The sequence below is a fragment of the Culex pipiens genome, chromosome 3 (genome assembly GCF_016801865.2).
Source record: "Culex pipiens pallens isolate TS chromosome 3, TS_CPP_V2, whole genome shotgun sequence".
Taxonomy (NCBI): Eukaryota; Metazoa; Arthropoda; class Insecta; order Diptera; family Culicidae; genus Culex; species Culex pipiens.
The window spans coordinates 49907881-49925459 of NC_068939.1; the positions used below are offsets into that span (position 1 = coordinate 49907881).

The window sequence follows — 17579 nt, forward strand, 5'->3', positions numbered from 1 at the left end:
TAAACGTAAAAAAGATAGTTTAATACTGCCCACCATTGAAAAAACGGCTAATATCCACTTTTGTCAAAAACGAGTAATTAGCACCAGGTGGTAGAGGATGTTCCAACGCATCTTCTGAAACTTGAATTTCGCTAAAATAGTGTTTAGATTTGGCTGCCGATGCGAAAAACCAATCGGCTTATATGCCAATCTTATGGGAAATTGCCTTGACGAAGATTTAGTGAAAAACACTAAAACGCGTTTTTCTAGGAATACTTGATTTGGCATAATAGCCAAACTTTCAATTATGGGCAGAATAGAACAAAGACATGCTAAAAATGGTAACGCTTATAACAAATTGGTCGAAGTAAGTCGTGTATTACGATTTCAATACTGTCCACACTAATTCTGAAAGATCGCGTTTTCCACCAAACCCATCAAATCCGTTTATTCCCGCTCATAAAGGATCATCCCAACTGGTTAAGTCGATCTGGTAAAAAAGAGAAGATAAAAAAACTGTATCTTAGGGTGCCCAGAAAATTGAAAAAAAAGTTTCATAACCTTGCTCTATTAACTGCGGCAGGGGCGCCGACTCTGGGGGGGCACGGTACTTTTTGCCCCCCCTAAAATTTGGCTGGGGGGGCAGCCCATACATTGTGCCCCCCTAGAAATTTTGGAAGAAAAATATTTTTATTTCAAATATAAAAAAATACAGAAATAATTGAAAATAATATCTAAAACTTAAATGGAACATTGTTTGTACACACGGATAGAATTCTTGTAAGCAAATCCGTAAAATAGCTCAAAAACATTTGTTGTTTTCGAAATCGCTGAAAGTTTATGAACAAAATCGTTTTCAATTTTTTGGATTTAGATGCATTTTTTTTCTAAATCGATAACGTTTTATCTATACCACTGTGCTCTCTAGGAAAATCAGTAAGCTTAGTACAAGAGCACAGAAGCACCGGTATATGATTTGAGAGATGTTGTCAACATAGATTTTACGGATTTGCTCATAAGATTTCTATCTGTGCATGTTGTATCAAAAACAAATCCAATGTACTTTTTTCCATAGCACTTCATCTACAATCAAACTTACGCAAACTTTTGCGAAAACAGTCATCATGTTTTCAAACGCAACATTTTGCGATTTGCCATTGTAGATCAGGATTTAGCGAATATAAACTGAAACACTTTTCAAAATGGTCATTTGTTGACTGCTTTACATTTACAAAAATGCTGATAAATTCAATTATTTTTTGGGTAATTTTAGAAAGGATTTGAAAAGATTTCAAATAACGTCATGGTTCCAAATCCGGACACTTAGTAGCATGTCATTTTCGTTATAGCTGATAAAAAATCATGTAATAAGTTGTAAATGAAGAAATATCATCAGAATGTAGTATTAACAGTCAGTTTTAAGAGAATGCATGCAAAATATGTCTTTTGTAACAATTTTCCATCAGAATTTTTAAATTAAAATGACTTGTTGTGCTTCGAATCCCGGCCACTGATAAAAGCTGATTCGAAATCCGGACACTTTTGCTTCGAATTCCGGACACTCGATTTTGCTAATGAATCGCACAAATTTGGACTGAAATGTTAGTGAATGGTATTCTTTAGGTCTCAAATAAGCTGTTAACATCAAAACAATCGATATTTTACATAAAAATTTGCTAGAATTTAAGGAAATCAAAACCATAATGTTTTGCTTTGCCTTCCCGGTGCTTCGGACGCCTATGAAATATTTCACGTGAAATGTTTCGCATTTTTGGTAATCTTATAATTTTATTTTATTTAATTGTATTGACATTAATTACAGCATTTAAACAAACTTTAAATGAAAGTTGATGTTAGAATTCATCAAATAACACAGTTTTGACGTTCATAATGCGAACTTATATCCAAATAATTGATAAAACAAGATGAGGTGTCCGGGTTTCGAAGCGTCCGGGAATTCGAATCATGACGTTACATTTGTCAACCGTTAACCGTTTTATACCGATTTTAGCCGAAAAATACAATTGTTTCAAAAAAAGTAATTTTTTGAAAACTAGAGCACCGCTTTACTGAGAAACCGACAAATTAAAACATAATCTGAGACAATTCCACATTATAATCTAAAAAACACAAGTGTATATTGCCTTCTGCAATTCATGATCTATTTAAAAAAAAATCAAATTATTCGCTCTACAGCATTACCTTGGCGTTCTCGATTGCGAGATTCCTACTCGAAACTTAGTGTCCGAAGGCTTGATTGTTGAGGCAATTGCAAACCTCTTTTTACACCTAAGCTTCCATCCACCCCGGGGTTCGAACTGACGACCTTTGGATTATTAATCCAACTGCCTACCAGCGACTCCACCGAGACAGGACCCAGGGAGACGACTCCTACACCTGGACTGAGCTAACGACCTAACACCTCTAGGTTAGACCGGGGCCAACATTTACTTCCCTTCCGACGGAAGGCGTGATCAGACAAATCTCGTCTCGAAAAATGCCACCGGGACCGTCTGGGATCGAACCCAGGCCGACTGGGTGAGAGGCAATCACGCTTACCCCTACACCACGGTCCCGGCTAAAATAAAAAGGCTATAGAAATTTTAACTGCACCCTCAAAAAATATGCCAAAAAATCAGGGTGTAGAAAATAATACTAAAATTCTTAAATTCCTAAATTCTTAAATTCTTAAATTCTTAAATTCTTAAATTCTTAAATTCTTAAATTCTTAAATTCTTAAATTCTTAAATTCTTAAATTCTTAAATTCTTAAATTCTTAAATTCTTAAATTCTTAAATTCTTAAATTCTTAAATTCTTAAATTCTTAAATTCTTAAATTCTTAAATTCTTAAATTCTTAAATTCTTAAATTCTTAAATTCTTAAATTCTTAAATTCTTAAATTCTTAAATTCTTAAATTCTTAAATTCTTAAATTCTTAAATTCTTAAATTCTTAAATTCTTAAATTCTTAAATTCTTAAATTCTTAAATTCTTAAATTCTTAAATTCTTAAATTCTTAAATTCTTAAATTCTTAAATTCTTAAATTCTTAAATTCTTAAATTCTTAAATTCTTAAATTCTTAAATTCTTAAATTCTTAAATTCTTAAATTCTTAAATTCTTAAATTCTTAAATTCTTAAATTCTTAAATTCTTAAATTCTTAAATTCTTAAATTCTTAAATTCTTAAATTCTTAAATTCTTAAATTCTTAAATTCTTAAATTCTTAAATTCTTAAATTCTTAAATTCTTAAATTCTTAAATTCTTAAATTCTTAAATTCTTAAATTCTTAAATTCTTAAATTCTTAAATTCTTAAATTCTTAAATTCTTAAATTCTTAAATTCTTAAATTCTTAAATTCTTAAATTCTTAAATTCTTAAATTCTTAAATTCTTAAATTCTTAAATTCTTAAATTCTTAAATTCTTAAATTCTTAAATTCTTAAATTCTTAAATTCTTAAATTCTTAAATTCTTAAATTCTTAAATTCTTAAATTCTTAAATTCTTAAATTCTTAAATTCTTAAATTCTTAAATTCTTAAATTCTTAAATTCTTAAATTCTTAAATTCTTAAATTCTTAAATTCTTAAATTCTTAAATTCTTAAATTCTTAAATTCTTAAATTCTTAAATTCTTAAATTCTTAAATTCTTAAATTCTTAAATTCTTAAATTCTTAAATTCTTAAATTCTTAAATTCTTAAATTCTTAAATTCTTAAATTCTTAAATTCTTAAATTCTTAAATTCTTAAATTCTTAAATTCTTAAATTCTTAAATTCTTAAATTCTTAAATTCTTAAATTCTTAAATTCTTAAATTCTTAAATTCTTAAATTCTTAAATTCTTAAATTCTTAAATTCTTAAATTCTTAAATTCTTAAATTCTTAAATTCTTAAATTCTTAAATTCTTAAATTCTTAAATTCTTAAATTCTTAAATTCTTAAATTCTTAAATTCTTAAATTCTTAAATTCTTAAATTCTTAAATTCTTAAATTCTTAAATTCTTAAATTCTTAAATTCTTAAATTCTTAAATTCTTAAATTCTTAAATTCTTAAATTCTTAAATTCTTAAATTCTTAAATTCTTAAATTCTTAAATTCTTAAATTCTTAAATTCTTAAATTCTTAAATTCTTAAATTCTTAAATTCTTAAATTCTTAAATTCTTAAATTCTTAAATTCTTAAATTCTTAAATTCTTAAATTCTTAAATTCTTAAATTCTTAAATTCTTAAATTCTTAAATTCTTAAATTCTTAAATTCTTAAATTCTTAAATTCTTAAATTCTTAAATTCTTAAATTCTTAAATTCTTAAATTCTTAAATTCTTAAATTCTTAAATTCTTAAATTCTTAAATTCTTAAATTCTTAAATTCTTAAATTCTTAAATTCTTAAATTCTTAAATTCTTAAATTCTTAAATTCTTAAATTCTTAAATTCTTAAATTCTTAAATTCTTAAATTCTTAAATTCTTAAATTCTTAAATTCTTAAATTCTTAAATTCTTAAATTGTTAAATTGTTAAATTGTTAAATTCTTAAATTCTTAAATTCTTAAATTCTTAAATTGTTAAATTCTTAAATTCTTAAATTCTTAAATTCTTAAATTCTTAAATTCTTAAATTCTTAAATTCTTAAATTCTTAAATTCTTAAATTCTTAAATTGTTAAATTGTTAAATTGTTAAATTGTTAAATTCTTAAATTCTTAAATTCTTAAATTCTTAAATTCTTAAATTCTTAAATTCATAAATTCTTAAATTCTTAAATTCTTAAATTCTTAAATTCTTAAATTCTTAAATTCTTAAATTCTTAAATTCTTAAATTCTTAAATTCATAAATTCTTAAATTCTTAAGTTCTTAAATTCTTGACTGTTACTTCTAGAAAATAACTAAGAATATGCCAATGAGAATGAATTCGCCTTCCAAACATATGCAAAATTCTCCCCAATTAACATTCTCAATCACGTTTTAATAAATTATCAATTAAAAAAAAAATGGATTCCGGATGAAAAAAATCCGTATCACATCGTAATAAAATTATTAAAATTCGTGATATACAAGAAACTTTAACATCTAATCGCCACTCTTACCTATCGATTTCGAAAAACAACCGTGCCCCCTCAACATTTTGGACTAGTCGGCGCCCCTGAACTGCGGCCTCTTAAATAGAGAGATTTTGTAGCTCCAAATTTTTCACAAACTGTAAGTTCGAGTCAATGGGTAAATCTCAACCAATTTAACTAAAATTTTGCAGTGGTTCTTAAAAAACCCAAAAAAGCTCTTTTCCGCTTGTGAACAAAAGGTCATCTGGGCACCCTACTACCCATCTACCCATATGCAGGGATGCAAGCAAGTCTAGCGAGCTCACCAGTTTATAACCCCCAAACATTAAACTACGTCCCACATGCGCACACACATGCCAGCACTGACCCGGGGCCTCTGGGTTCGATCCCAAGACTTGGCTAGAACGAAAAAATAAAAACGGATGATCCGATACTTCAGGTCCAGCCAAGCTAAGCCGCTCCGATTCTTTGGAGAGCAAACGCGCGCGCGTATTTCTAAAAATAACAAACTCATACACTTTTACAAATAAATACACCCCAGAATAAGAGAGAACGATCAATTTCCCGCCGACGCGGCTCGGAGGCAGATTTCGGGTTGGACCTGCCGCTCTGTCGCCACCGCCAGACCTCGGACCTCGGGCGGGAAAATGCTATGCGAGGAAGACGAAGAAGCGTGGCGCTCTGCAGGTTGTAGGAGGGAAAGAGATCGCGCCAACTGGCTGGAAAATCTCACTTGTTTGGTTTAAGTTTTTTCCAAGTCGAAGGATTGCTCAAATTAGTTCATCGTTACGCTTGGACGGGTTTGGTCGTGTGTCGTCGGAACGGCCACGGAACGGAACCAAGTGACCTAGAGACTCTTCATCTCTCGAGAGGAGTTGGGACTTATTAATTGTGCTCACTGTGGTTGATTTTAATAATCTATTAAGGAGGCAAATATTTATGTTCTGTTTGATTTGAGAATTTTAAATATTTACAAATTGCCGTGGCCGCGTTGATTATCCCAGAGCTGGACGAGCCAGTCGCGAGTGTTTACAGATTCCTTCCGGGGAATAGTACGGTTAGACGAGTTGGCGCGCGATTTTCGGAAGTGACTTGGTGAAAAATTTGAAGATTTTTTTTTTGTTTTTTTCGAAAGTGATCATGATAAAGACTGAGGAACATGCGGACTCCAGTAGCCTCGGAGTGACCTCCGTTGGTGGTGGCGGTTATCACTACAGGAACATCAGTTCCAACATCGTGGTGGCCACTCCGCACATAATCGAAAATCCGGCATTGCAAACCATGGACGACAAAATGGCCGCAATGAACCATTACCACTACCACGGTGCGATCAGCTCCTCCCAGATCGACGTGAAGAACGAGATGGACGATCGAAACTCCCCGGCCGTCGGATACCACATCACCGACGTCAAGATGGAGTCGGACAAGATCCCCTCGATGTACCACCACCCGTTCGACAAGATCTCCTCGTACTACATCAACCGATCGCCCTACCTGATCTCCCAGGTCAACGACGATCCGGACTACGGAGAACCCCGGACCTCCTACCTATCCCAACTGGACAACTCCATCAACACGATGCGCCTCACCGATTCCGGTCCAATCCCACCCCTGATCAACTACCAACCCGTTTCCCACACGGACCTCCCATCGCTCCGCTGCCGCAGCAACGGAAGCAGCGGAGGTCACATCTCCCCAACGTCCTCATCCATGACCCACCCCGGAATATCAACCGTCCTAACCAGCGGCGGTCACTTCACCATCAACCAAAACCCACTTCTCCACAAAACCCCCTCACCGTCCCCAATCTCCCCACCAGCTTCACCAACCCTTTCCACCACCTCCCAACAACCCTCAAACAGTGGAATCCAGAAAAAGACCTCCCCGTCAACCTCATCCGGACCGACGACGAGCGAACAGCAGTTGACCAGTACAACCGGAGATAACGGGGCAACGTCCACCGGAACGGGTGGATCCGGTGGGGGAACGTCAAAAAAGTCCAACGGAGGTAGGCGGCAGGAGAAGCCCCAGCTTAGCTACATCAACATGATTGTGATGGCCATCAAGGATTCGCCGCACCGGCGGAGGACGCTCAGCGAGATCTACAAGTATCTGCAGTCGAAGTAAGTAAAGGGGTTATCTTGAGGCAAAAAACGTAGTGCGGTTTAAATTTTGAGCGTTACTCAATTTAGGATTAGCGAGTAATAAACTTTCTGTCCAAACATGCAAAGCGTTTTCTAGAAATAGAGATTCTTTTGCTGTTGAAAAATCTCAATCTCATGAAATCTCAGGATTCACAGTTGATAAATTACACAACTCGATATTTTTGAAGTTGATGTCAATAAACGCTTCAGTTTCGGCAAGGTATGATAGATTTGGGCTCCCTGAACATGCTCCAATCGACAGAATTTAATTTTAGTAGGTATATTCCCTAAATAAAATTGTAAATTTGGGTATAAATGCTATGGAATTATACTAAGCAACCATGCTGTACCCCCATAGATAAACGTGGGTGCGCATGATTGCTTAAGATGATTCTATACCATTTATACACTAAATTTACAATTTAATGTCTTGACAGGGAATTCACTAAATTGCAATCCTACAGATTGGAGCGTGGGCTCCCTGACCAAATCTATCGTTCCTTGATGAAACTGTAACTTTTTCTATAAAGGGAGTCATTTATGAATAACAAAAAATATTTAGTTTTGAAATTTTTCAAGCTGTTCATTATATAATATTTGGGGGATATATTACAATAATAATTAAATTGCTTACCGTTTCGCCAGAGAATACTCTTTGGTTTTGCTATCAGTTTCAGTTTAAAAATTGATAGACTTTTACTGCAAAAAAAAGACAGATGGTTGAAATCGGGTTGGATCAAAAATCGTCATTCTGTTAAAAAAAATACAAACCTTGTAGATTTCCTCTACTGCCCAAATTGTTCTCCGTATTCATTTAAAACAATTATTGTTCTTTGAAAACTTTACTTTTTGGTTGATGTTTTTAAAAATAATTTTAGTGCTTATACATTTATCTTGTTGCTTTGGTTTTTATTTGTAGTTTTAGCTATTGCAGAGGTGCCCAACCTTTTGGCCCTGCGGGCCAGATCTGATTTTTCTGAAGCAGTGACGGGCCGGAACCAATGTTTGATAAAAAATTGAAAAAGTAAACATTTTTTTCATAAAATTATTCTTATTAGGTTCTTTTCATGTAATCAAATGAATAAACTAGTGTTGCAAATAAGAATCATAACATTTAAAAATGTGTTTATTTCATTTATTTTCATTTAGTTTTTTTTTAATTTATTGTTATTGGTTTTGTAGATTGCTTTTGAATACCCTGATATAATTAATTTAAAAATTATAAAAAAGGCAAAACCATTCAAATTAAACTGATCGTTGCAAGTTTTTTAAAGCTTGATTGCCAACACAACCATGAATAAAAGAAATCAATGAGGCTTGACAAAAATTATCTAAACGAAATTTGGATCCAAATGATTTGGATCCAAGTGTAATGAAACAAAAAACAGTTTTTGCGTTGTTGTGCACCTTTATTGAAATATATTTTATAAAACATTTTAAAAGATTTTAAACACACAAATTTTAAAACGTGTAGAAAAATATATATTGAGTAGTTTTCATGTTTAGTTCATTGAACTTCTTTAAACTATTGAAGTTTATAAAAAATATACTGGAGAATGTGTCATATATTTTTTGCTCCCGGATTTCTTGACTCATTTCAATATTTTAAAAATACTTGCAGCTATTTTTTCTTCAGTCTGAAAAAAATACTTTTTATAAGCTTTTTTTCAAACACAAGTTTATCACAAAAAAACGATATTTTTGCATACTAATTTGAATTTTAAAATCAATTTTAATCAAGTTCCTAAAAAAAGAAAAAAACTTCAATTTTATTTCACATTCTCACGAAAAAAATAATTTTTTTTTGCGCCATTTTTCAGTTTGATGATTAATTCTGAAATCATCAATAAAGAAATGGTATGAATTGAATTCAAACATGAAGAATGTAAGATTTTGAAACCAAAATCTTCAAAAATGCAAAGGCAAAATCCAAAAATTACGTTGAATTAATAACATTTTATTGCAAAAAAAACCAAATAAAAACCAAATTTATTCTCGTTAAGTTTTTGATAGCATGAGTTACGGAAATTGCTTTCCGCATAATTGATCGACGCCACCAACATCGTCAGCACAGCCGACAACAGTAACCCAAACTGCGAACAAAGCTAAACTTCGTTTACCTCGCCGCGATTAAAGCAAGTAGCTCGATTAATGCTCTGTAAGCAAAACCTCAGTACCTCGTGTGTGAGGCTCTGGGGGACTTTTCGATCACAATAAAATCAGAACGTTTTGGACAGTCAAACTCAACACTTTGGAGTAATTAATTAAGAGAAAACCACCCTTGCATAATGGACGTTTTATAACTCATGTGTGAACATTTTATCTCAAGCTTATTTTTTTTTAAATTTAGACACCTCGTTATTTATTGAATATTTCATGAACAGTCTTGAGGCCGGTCATAGAACATTTTTGAAAAGACGTCGCGGACCGAATGAAATGGCTTCACGGGCCGGATCCGGCCCGCGGGCCGGACGTTGGGCAGGCCTGTACAACCTTTAATCATTAGCTTCGTTTCTCTGTGTATTTCACATTAAAAAAAATACTTAGAACTCTTTGTTTTAAGTCGCAACAATGTGTGTCAAAACATTATCTGATAAATAACAAACATTGCTTTATATTTATTCTGAAAGTAAAAAGTTTAGGATATAAATTAAAACTCGGGCACACCGACCCAAGATAATCTTTTTTTTTTTCAAAACATTGGTAAAGTCGTATGAAACGGGTAAAATAATCAAACCAAAATTCTTTTATTTAATTAGATGGAAAATTAGTTTACTTCAGGTTAAAAAGATGCAATTTTAAAATTGAAATGTCTCGAAGAAGCGCAGACCAAATTTTAGTCGCCAAGTTGTATTCGAAGGGAGAACTTGTACTACAAACGCTGAACGCTAAAAAAATCCAGGAGTATTTTTCTTTAAACTCGAGATATCATTGTTTGGAAATGTCTAATTTTCAGGGGAAAAGTGGACAACCCTAAATAAATTCAAAAAATTAAAAAAAAAATGTCCATGTAATTTCATCCGCTGAATCTGTCCTAAGAACTGGGTCGATGTGTCGAAATGTTAATTTTGTCATTTATTGGGTTACCATGGTTCTGTGTGAATAGTTTACATAGAAACCCAAAATATGACCAAAAAGCGATATTTTGACACTTTGGTTCAATGTTGAGGGCAGATTCAAATTCAGCGGGCAAATAAAATGGCAAAACATTTAAATGGACAATTTTCGAAAAAGGGATAAACTTTTCCTTTGAAAATGAAACATTTTCAAACTATTGTATCTCGTTTTTAAAGAAAAATACCGATGAGATTTTTTCAGCATTTGCAGTGCAAAATCTTCCCTTTTGAAGCAACCTACCGCTTTTTCGAGATATTTTAGTTTTACAAAAAATAGTGTACGAGCAATGTACACAATAACAAACACGTTTTGTTTGGCTGACCATTCTGTACATTGTTCCAAAGTTTGATTGAATTTGGTTGCCGGATTCCCGAGTTATAATTAAACATGTTAACAGTAGTCGGTAATGTACGTGTGTCAAACGCGTTCTGACTAAAAACCCTTTGGCAAGTTTATTCGCACTTATAGCAGGGTGTTTCAAGATATCACGAAACTTCTTCTTTATGAATAGTGACAAAAATGCACAGAGTTTTTCGTGTTTTTGTTGAATGTCTCAGGATTGACATCGAATTTTGGGGATCTGTAAGCGTCAAAAGGTGAGGCATTGAAAGCTGCACAAAATGGCATCCTTGACTAATTTTGGTCCAAAATCGACGTGTGACAAGATAACACGATAACGACGAGATGCTTTCTCTAAATTTGGTTTTAGAAGGCGTAGATTGCGAGATAAAATAGTTTAACCGCTTAGGGAGTCCAATTTTGCCGGGTTGAGTTTCCCGGGAAACGGGAAATATATTTTTTGAATCCCGGGAATTACCGGGATCCCGGGAAATTTTTGAAACAGTTAAAATCTCTATTTTCATCATATTTTTTATTTTTTCAAGCATAAAATCATAGATTTATCTCATTGCTATTAATTGGTGATAATCTACACTTCAATCGAAACAAGGACAGCAGTTTTTAAATAATATTTTTTTGTTCTTTGTTACACTTTGGATTTCAAATGAACCACCATTTTAATATAATGTGATTTAAATTATTTTATTTTTTATGTGATGCATCCAAAAAAGCTTGAAAAATTTCTTTGAAAATGTCTTTAAAAACAAGAAGCGACAGCAAATAAAATTATGCCAGTCAATGTAAAAAGTTTAAATAGGTTTTGAATTACTACATGTTTTGTGTAACACATATTTTACAAATTATCTTTAAGTTACTGCCGCCAACTGGGGAGAATCGGGGCTACAGTTTGAATAGGTACAGGTGGTTTAAAGGCAATAAATTTGGAAATCGGCGTACTAATTGTTTTGTCAGAGAGAAAATACTAAAAATAAAAAAAAACGAAGTCAATCAAAACATTATCCAAAAAAATTGGCTTAAACATAGGTCTTAATTCGTTCTAATTTTCCTGTTTTGCCCCCAGATGCCGGGGTTTGATGATATTTTTTTTTCAAATTGTAATTCATTAATAACCGTGAATAAAATTCACAGTCTTATAAAAACATTCTAAATTTAAATACAAAATATTTAAAGCGTTAGACATTTTGCGGATCTGTGAACTAAAATTTTAACAATTTTCCCTAATGAGCCAAATTAATGCTGATATATGCCAGACAAAAATGTTAATGCCTTACAAGTCTTATCGATTACTATGTTTTCAACATTTCATCTGTTTCCACACCAAAATCTGAATTTCCAGACCAACATTGTTTTTTTTTAATTTCGAAAATTCCCGGGACAAAATATAGAAATTCCCGGGATTCGGGAATTTACGGTTTTGGAAAAAAAACCCGGGATTATTGTCCTGGGAATTCCCGGGATGGACGCACGTGTACTATAGTACTATACCCGCTTGTTTTTGGCATCAACCAAAAGTTTCGCTTTTTTCGCGAAACTGTGAAAAACCTTTCAAATACTTCAAAATAATTTCAACCAATTTGTCGTTTTTCAAACAATTAACATGATTACAATTAAATTTTGAATTATTGTTTAATTTAAAACATTCTATTTTTCAGATACGACTTCTTCAACGGCGAGTACAACGGCTGGAAGAACTCGGTCCGGCACAACCTCAGCCTGAACGAGTGCTTCAAGAAGCTGCCCAAGGAGTGTGGCAAACCGGGCAAGGGCCACTACTGGACGATCGACGCTTCCGCCGAGTACATGTTCGAGGACGAAGGCAGTCTGCGACGGCGACCACGTGGCTTCCGCCGGAAGCAACAACTCAAGGCGTACGCCGGTGGTGGCGGAAGTGCGTTTTACCCGACGGGGAGTGCCGTGGGGTATGAAATTTCCGTTCCGGATTTGCCCGGCGGTGGGTACATCTCGCAACCTTACGGAACGTACGGAGATTACTCCGCGCCCAACGGCGCTGGTCAGTCGGCGTTTGGGACGGCCGCGGACTCGTGGCATTACCCGTCCCCGGAAGGGCTGAGTCAGTACTCGAAGATTACGCACACTTCGCTGCACGAGCCACAGCCGCCGGGTTCACCGGGATCGGGCCAGCATCAGCACCAACAGCAACAGTCGCAGCATCCGCAGCAGCAGAATCTAGACTACGGCAACTACTCGTTCGCGCCCAGTCCGTACAGCATCGATAATGGTGAGTGCCCGGAATTAATGAATGAATGGTACCTCTTTGTGTTCGGCTTGGTGGCAAGAATCGGTTCCAATTTCACTTCTAATCGATGTCGAATGTGCCTTGTTGACAGTTTCGCTTAATGCCGCAAGCAAGAAGGCAAGCATTTTAGTGCCGACCATAAATCTTGGCCGAGCGTGAACAAACGGAAGAAGCATATTTCATTCAGTCAGCGCGCGGTGTGTTGTAGCAACAAGTGTTTGTTGAGTTGAGATTGAAATTTTGGAGTCGTCGTTGGAGTGGAAGGTTCGGAAGAAAGTGAAAAGAAGTTAAGAAAGTTGTGGGACATATTTACTGGTCCAATTACAACGGACCAAAAATATTCAGCGCATTCTAAATTCATGAGGAAGCTCAACATTTTAAAAGGGTGAAAAATAGGCCATCTCTTCTGTTTTGGCCCCTTAGTTTTGAATTTTTCGCCAATTAACATGCTATTTTATTTTAAATTAAACGTCATCATCGTGTTTTCCAGACGATTTTACAAAAGAATCATCTTTTTCTGGTTGGCCAAATGGTTTTTTTTTATAGATTGCTAAATTCGAGTAAATGGAAAAAAAATCTGATCAAATCAGCAACATATTTTTTTTAGTTCTTCTGGGGTCCAAAACAACCTTCCAAAATTTGGGAGCAATTGGTTGAGCCCCCAATAGGCGCAAAGCGATTGAATTTTGTATGAGAGTTTGTATGGGAAACATTTTGCTTTGAATTTTTATTTTTTATTCTAATTAACAAACCCGTACTGAGGAATAAAAATTTCCCGAGACGAAAACAAATATTTGTAATGTCTAGTTAATCTTTTAAAAAAATATATCCTTCAAAATATGTCTCAAAATTGTCAAAAATTTCACAAAAAGGGTATCTGAAAGTTGGGTAATTCTCCGCCAACTCACACAGCAGTTGCCCCGACCCCTCCTCGATTTGCGTGAAACTTTGTCTTAAGGGGTAACTTTTGTCCCTGATCACGAATCCGAGGTCCGTTTTTTGGTATCTCGTTAAGGAGGGGCGGTACGACCCCTTCAATTTTTGGAGAATGCGAAAAAAGAGGTGTTTTTATACAATTTGCAGCCTGAAACGGTGATGAGATAGAAATTTTGTGTCAAAGGGACTTTTATGTAAAATTAGACGCCCGATTTAATGGCGTACTCAGAATTCCGAAAAAACGTATTTTTCATCGAAAAAAAAAACACAAAAAAAAATTAAAAACTCTGCCATTTTCCGTTACTCACCTGTAAAATATTTTGGAACATGTTTTTTTTTTTCATTTTTATAGTCGAGTAACGGAAAATGGGAGAGTTTTTAAAACTTTTTTTAGTGTTTTTTCGATGAAAAATACGTTTTTTCGGAATTCTGAGTACGCCATTAAATCGGGCGTCTAATTTTACATAAAAGTCCTTCTGACACAAAATTTCTATCTCATCACTATTTTAGGCTGCAAATTATTGAAAAACACCTCTTTTTTCGCATGTTCAAAAATTAAAGGGGTCGTACCGCCCCTCCATCACGAGATATCAAAAAACGGACCTCGGATTCGTGATCAGGGACAAAAGTTACCCCTTAGGACAAAGTTTCACGCAAATCGAAGAGGGGTCGGGGCAACTTTTCCCGATTTCGTGTGAGTTGGTAGAGAATTACCCAGTTACTTTTTGAACTTGTATGAGTAATGTTTAAGCCATTTTTGAAAAGATTTTTTTCGATAAGATTTTAAAGTTTTCTTAAATTTTTTTTTATATTTAATAGGTTCCTAAACATGGTTTGTGAATGGCTCATAGTTTTTTCAAATCCGAGTCACAGAGCAAGTGTGAAGAAATCCGAATATTTGTCGAACCGTCGCTTTTACATCGATTAGGATTTTATGATTTATGAACCTTCCCTTTTGCTTTCTTCGCCGACTCTACTCTGTCGTGTAATTGATACTCGTTTCCCCTAGCTTTTTGATTCGTGAAACTAATCCCACACATTTTCCCCTCTCCACTCAACAGGTCTCAAGATGGCATCCCTGTCCCAACAGATGGCACCATCGGTAATTGCGCCATCATCTTCACCACCAAACCTATCGCCCACAAGCGCAGGTGTCGTCACGATGGCAGCGTCCCAGCACCATCAACAGGAGGCCATGGATTGTGGTGGCAAGGTGATAACCGGTTATGCTGGCAGCAGCACCAGCAGCCATTCGTCAATGTTGCCACAGCAACCGCAGCAGCAGCAACACCATCACCATGGTCACCACTCACACCTGCACCATCATGGGGGTGGGCCCAACGTGGGACTCAACACGGTGCTGACCTCGACCTCCGTGCACCAGTATGACCATGGGGTCAAGTTTGTTAACTGAGATTTTAGGAAAAGCAAGAAGAAGTTTTGAAAGTACTAGTAGAATTAGACATTTGAAACCAAGTGGCTGCAAATTTAATGCGATTTTATTTTTTAGTTGTGAATAAATGACACCAAAGATTTAAAATGTTGTTTTGATGTACCGTCAGTGGGGTGACTATGGGCTAACAAACGATATTAAACTCGTAATGTTTATATAAGAATAACAATTTGAACACTAACAAACCTTTTATACGCAGAATTGTTCTCAAACGATTTAATCCTTTTCTCTTGTTGAAATCAATGTTTTTTTACAAACATTTAAATTATGGTTAGCAAACATTTTTGCTGCAGGCGAAATTCATAACATTATGTATTTTTAACTGTGGTTTTATATGTTCCTCTTAACGAATTAAAGCTTCGTCGCATGTGATGTTTATAATTCACTTTTTTTAATTTTTAATACATTAATTGGATTTAAAAAAAATCGGAATCGGTTGTACCCGACCCTCACCGATTTCAATGAAACTTTGTAGACATGTTATCCTAGGCTTATATAAGCCATTTTCGTTACATATACACAAGTTGCACTCGAGAATGACATTTGAGAAGGGCGTTAGTTATTTAAATAATTTTGTTTTTCGTAATTTAAATCTAGTTTACTTTTTCAAAAGGTACTATGTACATAGGAAACACATGGCGCATTGGTTGTTTTGAAAAAGTAATCTAGAAATATTACTGTATCTCAAAGCCATTGCAGCGTATCAAAAAGTGCTCAAATTAGACTTGTAGGACGGTTTTTAAGTTTAAAAGTAAAATTTTAAGGTGATGTCACGAATTCTTATCCCGAGTGCAAACGGAATCGACGTAACACCTTATAATGTGGCCCTCTTAAACCTTGCGGTTTCGTCAACGGATCCACAGGCGTGTATCGTTCTTTTTGCGACAAGACTCCGCCTCCCGGGTCTCCTAAGTGTGAAGGGGGTGTATCCCATTTGGCATAAAGCCATTTGGCATAATGCCTTTTGGCATAACGCCGTTTGGCATAATGCCGTTTGGCATAATGGACGTTTGGCATAACGGTCATTTGGCATAATGATATTAAATTTTCAAAACTATTTCAATTCCATAGACTGGCATCAATCGGCACTACAGTTTGAATAAGGAGAGGAGTTTTTAGTACATTTTAAAACTTGACATTTAGAAAACGATGCACTTTTCTGAATGTTACAAAATTTATAACGGAAAAAAACGGAATCGACGTAACACCTTATAATGTGGCCCTCCTAAACCTTGCGGTTTCGTCAACGGATCCACATGCGTGTATCGTTATTTTTGCGACAAGACTCCGCCTCCCGGGTCTCCTAAGTGTGAAGGTATGGCACGGGGAGAGGGCACATTTATAACACCACCGCTGAAAATTTCAACTTTTTCTTCAAGCTCGTCTGGTAGCTTGCTTGGGTTACATGAGAGTCGCCCGTCTCAATCTTTTCTGCAGTAGCAGCATGTGCTGCCAGAAGAGCTTAAAGAAAAAGTTGAAGTGTTATACACCGTGTTATACATTCTGTACCATTCTTAATATTTGACGAATCTTTTCGCACTTTTCGGTTCCCTGGTTGTTCCTGGGTTGTTCCCTAAAACATGAACTATGAGCTCGTGAGGTTGATGAAAAATTCAAAAATCATTAAGGGACTCAAAACTCAAAACCAAAACGCACCGATTATACGGGTTTAAATCCCATCTAAATTTTAAAGTCAAAGCGCCAGGTCCTGTCACAACCAATCAAGCTCATATTTTGGATTCGGGCTTAGTACATCCAGGGGATCATGTCCGCAAAATTTACCCATTTTGTTACATCCTACCAACATATACTCATTAACATTACAAGGTGAATATTAACAAGTGGCGCTACTTCCATTCAAATATACACAAAAGTGAGATTTTTATTTGAAATGTTAAGCATTCCACTTTGCATATACGTAGGGACATATTAATTCACCGTCTTCAGCTTTGGATCTAACCCAAAAAAGCTGCGGGTCATTTTTTTGAACTCTCAACTGCTGACTCAAGGTTTATATTTCCTTTAAAGAAAGGAACACTTTCTAGACTTGTGACAACTGCTTAAAAAATTGAATTTTTCTTCTAAAGTTGAATTTTCTTCATTAAACAGGGGATAATGTGCTTCAGCTGTGGTCACAACTCAAGCAAGTTTTCCCTTGATTTAAAAATATTCACCTATATCCGCAGTCAAAGAGTTTTCCCTTCTTTAAAGAAGAGAAAATTCAACTTGTATCAGCAGTCAAGAGAGCTTTCTCTTCTTTAAAGAAGGGAAAATTAAAC

At 34.8% G+C, this 17579-nt stretch overlaps 1 protein-coding gene across 1 annotated transcript in view; it reads left to right on the forward strand.

Moving 5' to 3' along the window:
* LOC120413242 (mediator of RNA polymerase II transcription subunit 24) overlaps positions 1-15381 on the forward strand; it is a 96604-nt gene extending 81223 nt beyond the window's left edge. The window contains exons 7-8 of the mRNA XM_039573970.2: positions 12307-12893; positions 14909-15381. Coding sequence (XP_039429904.1) covers positions 12307-12893; positions 14909-15261 — 940 coding nt within the window. The 3' untranslated portion in view covers positions 15262-15381. The remainder of the gene's footprint in view (positions 1-12306; positions 12894-14908) is intronic.
* The last annotated feature ends 2198 nt before the right edge of the window (positions 15382-17579 follow it).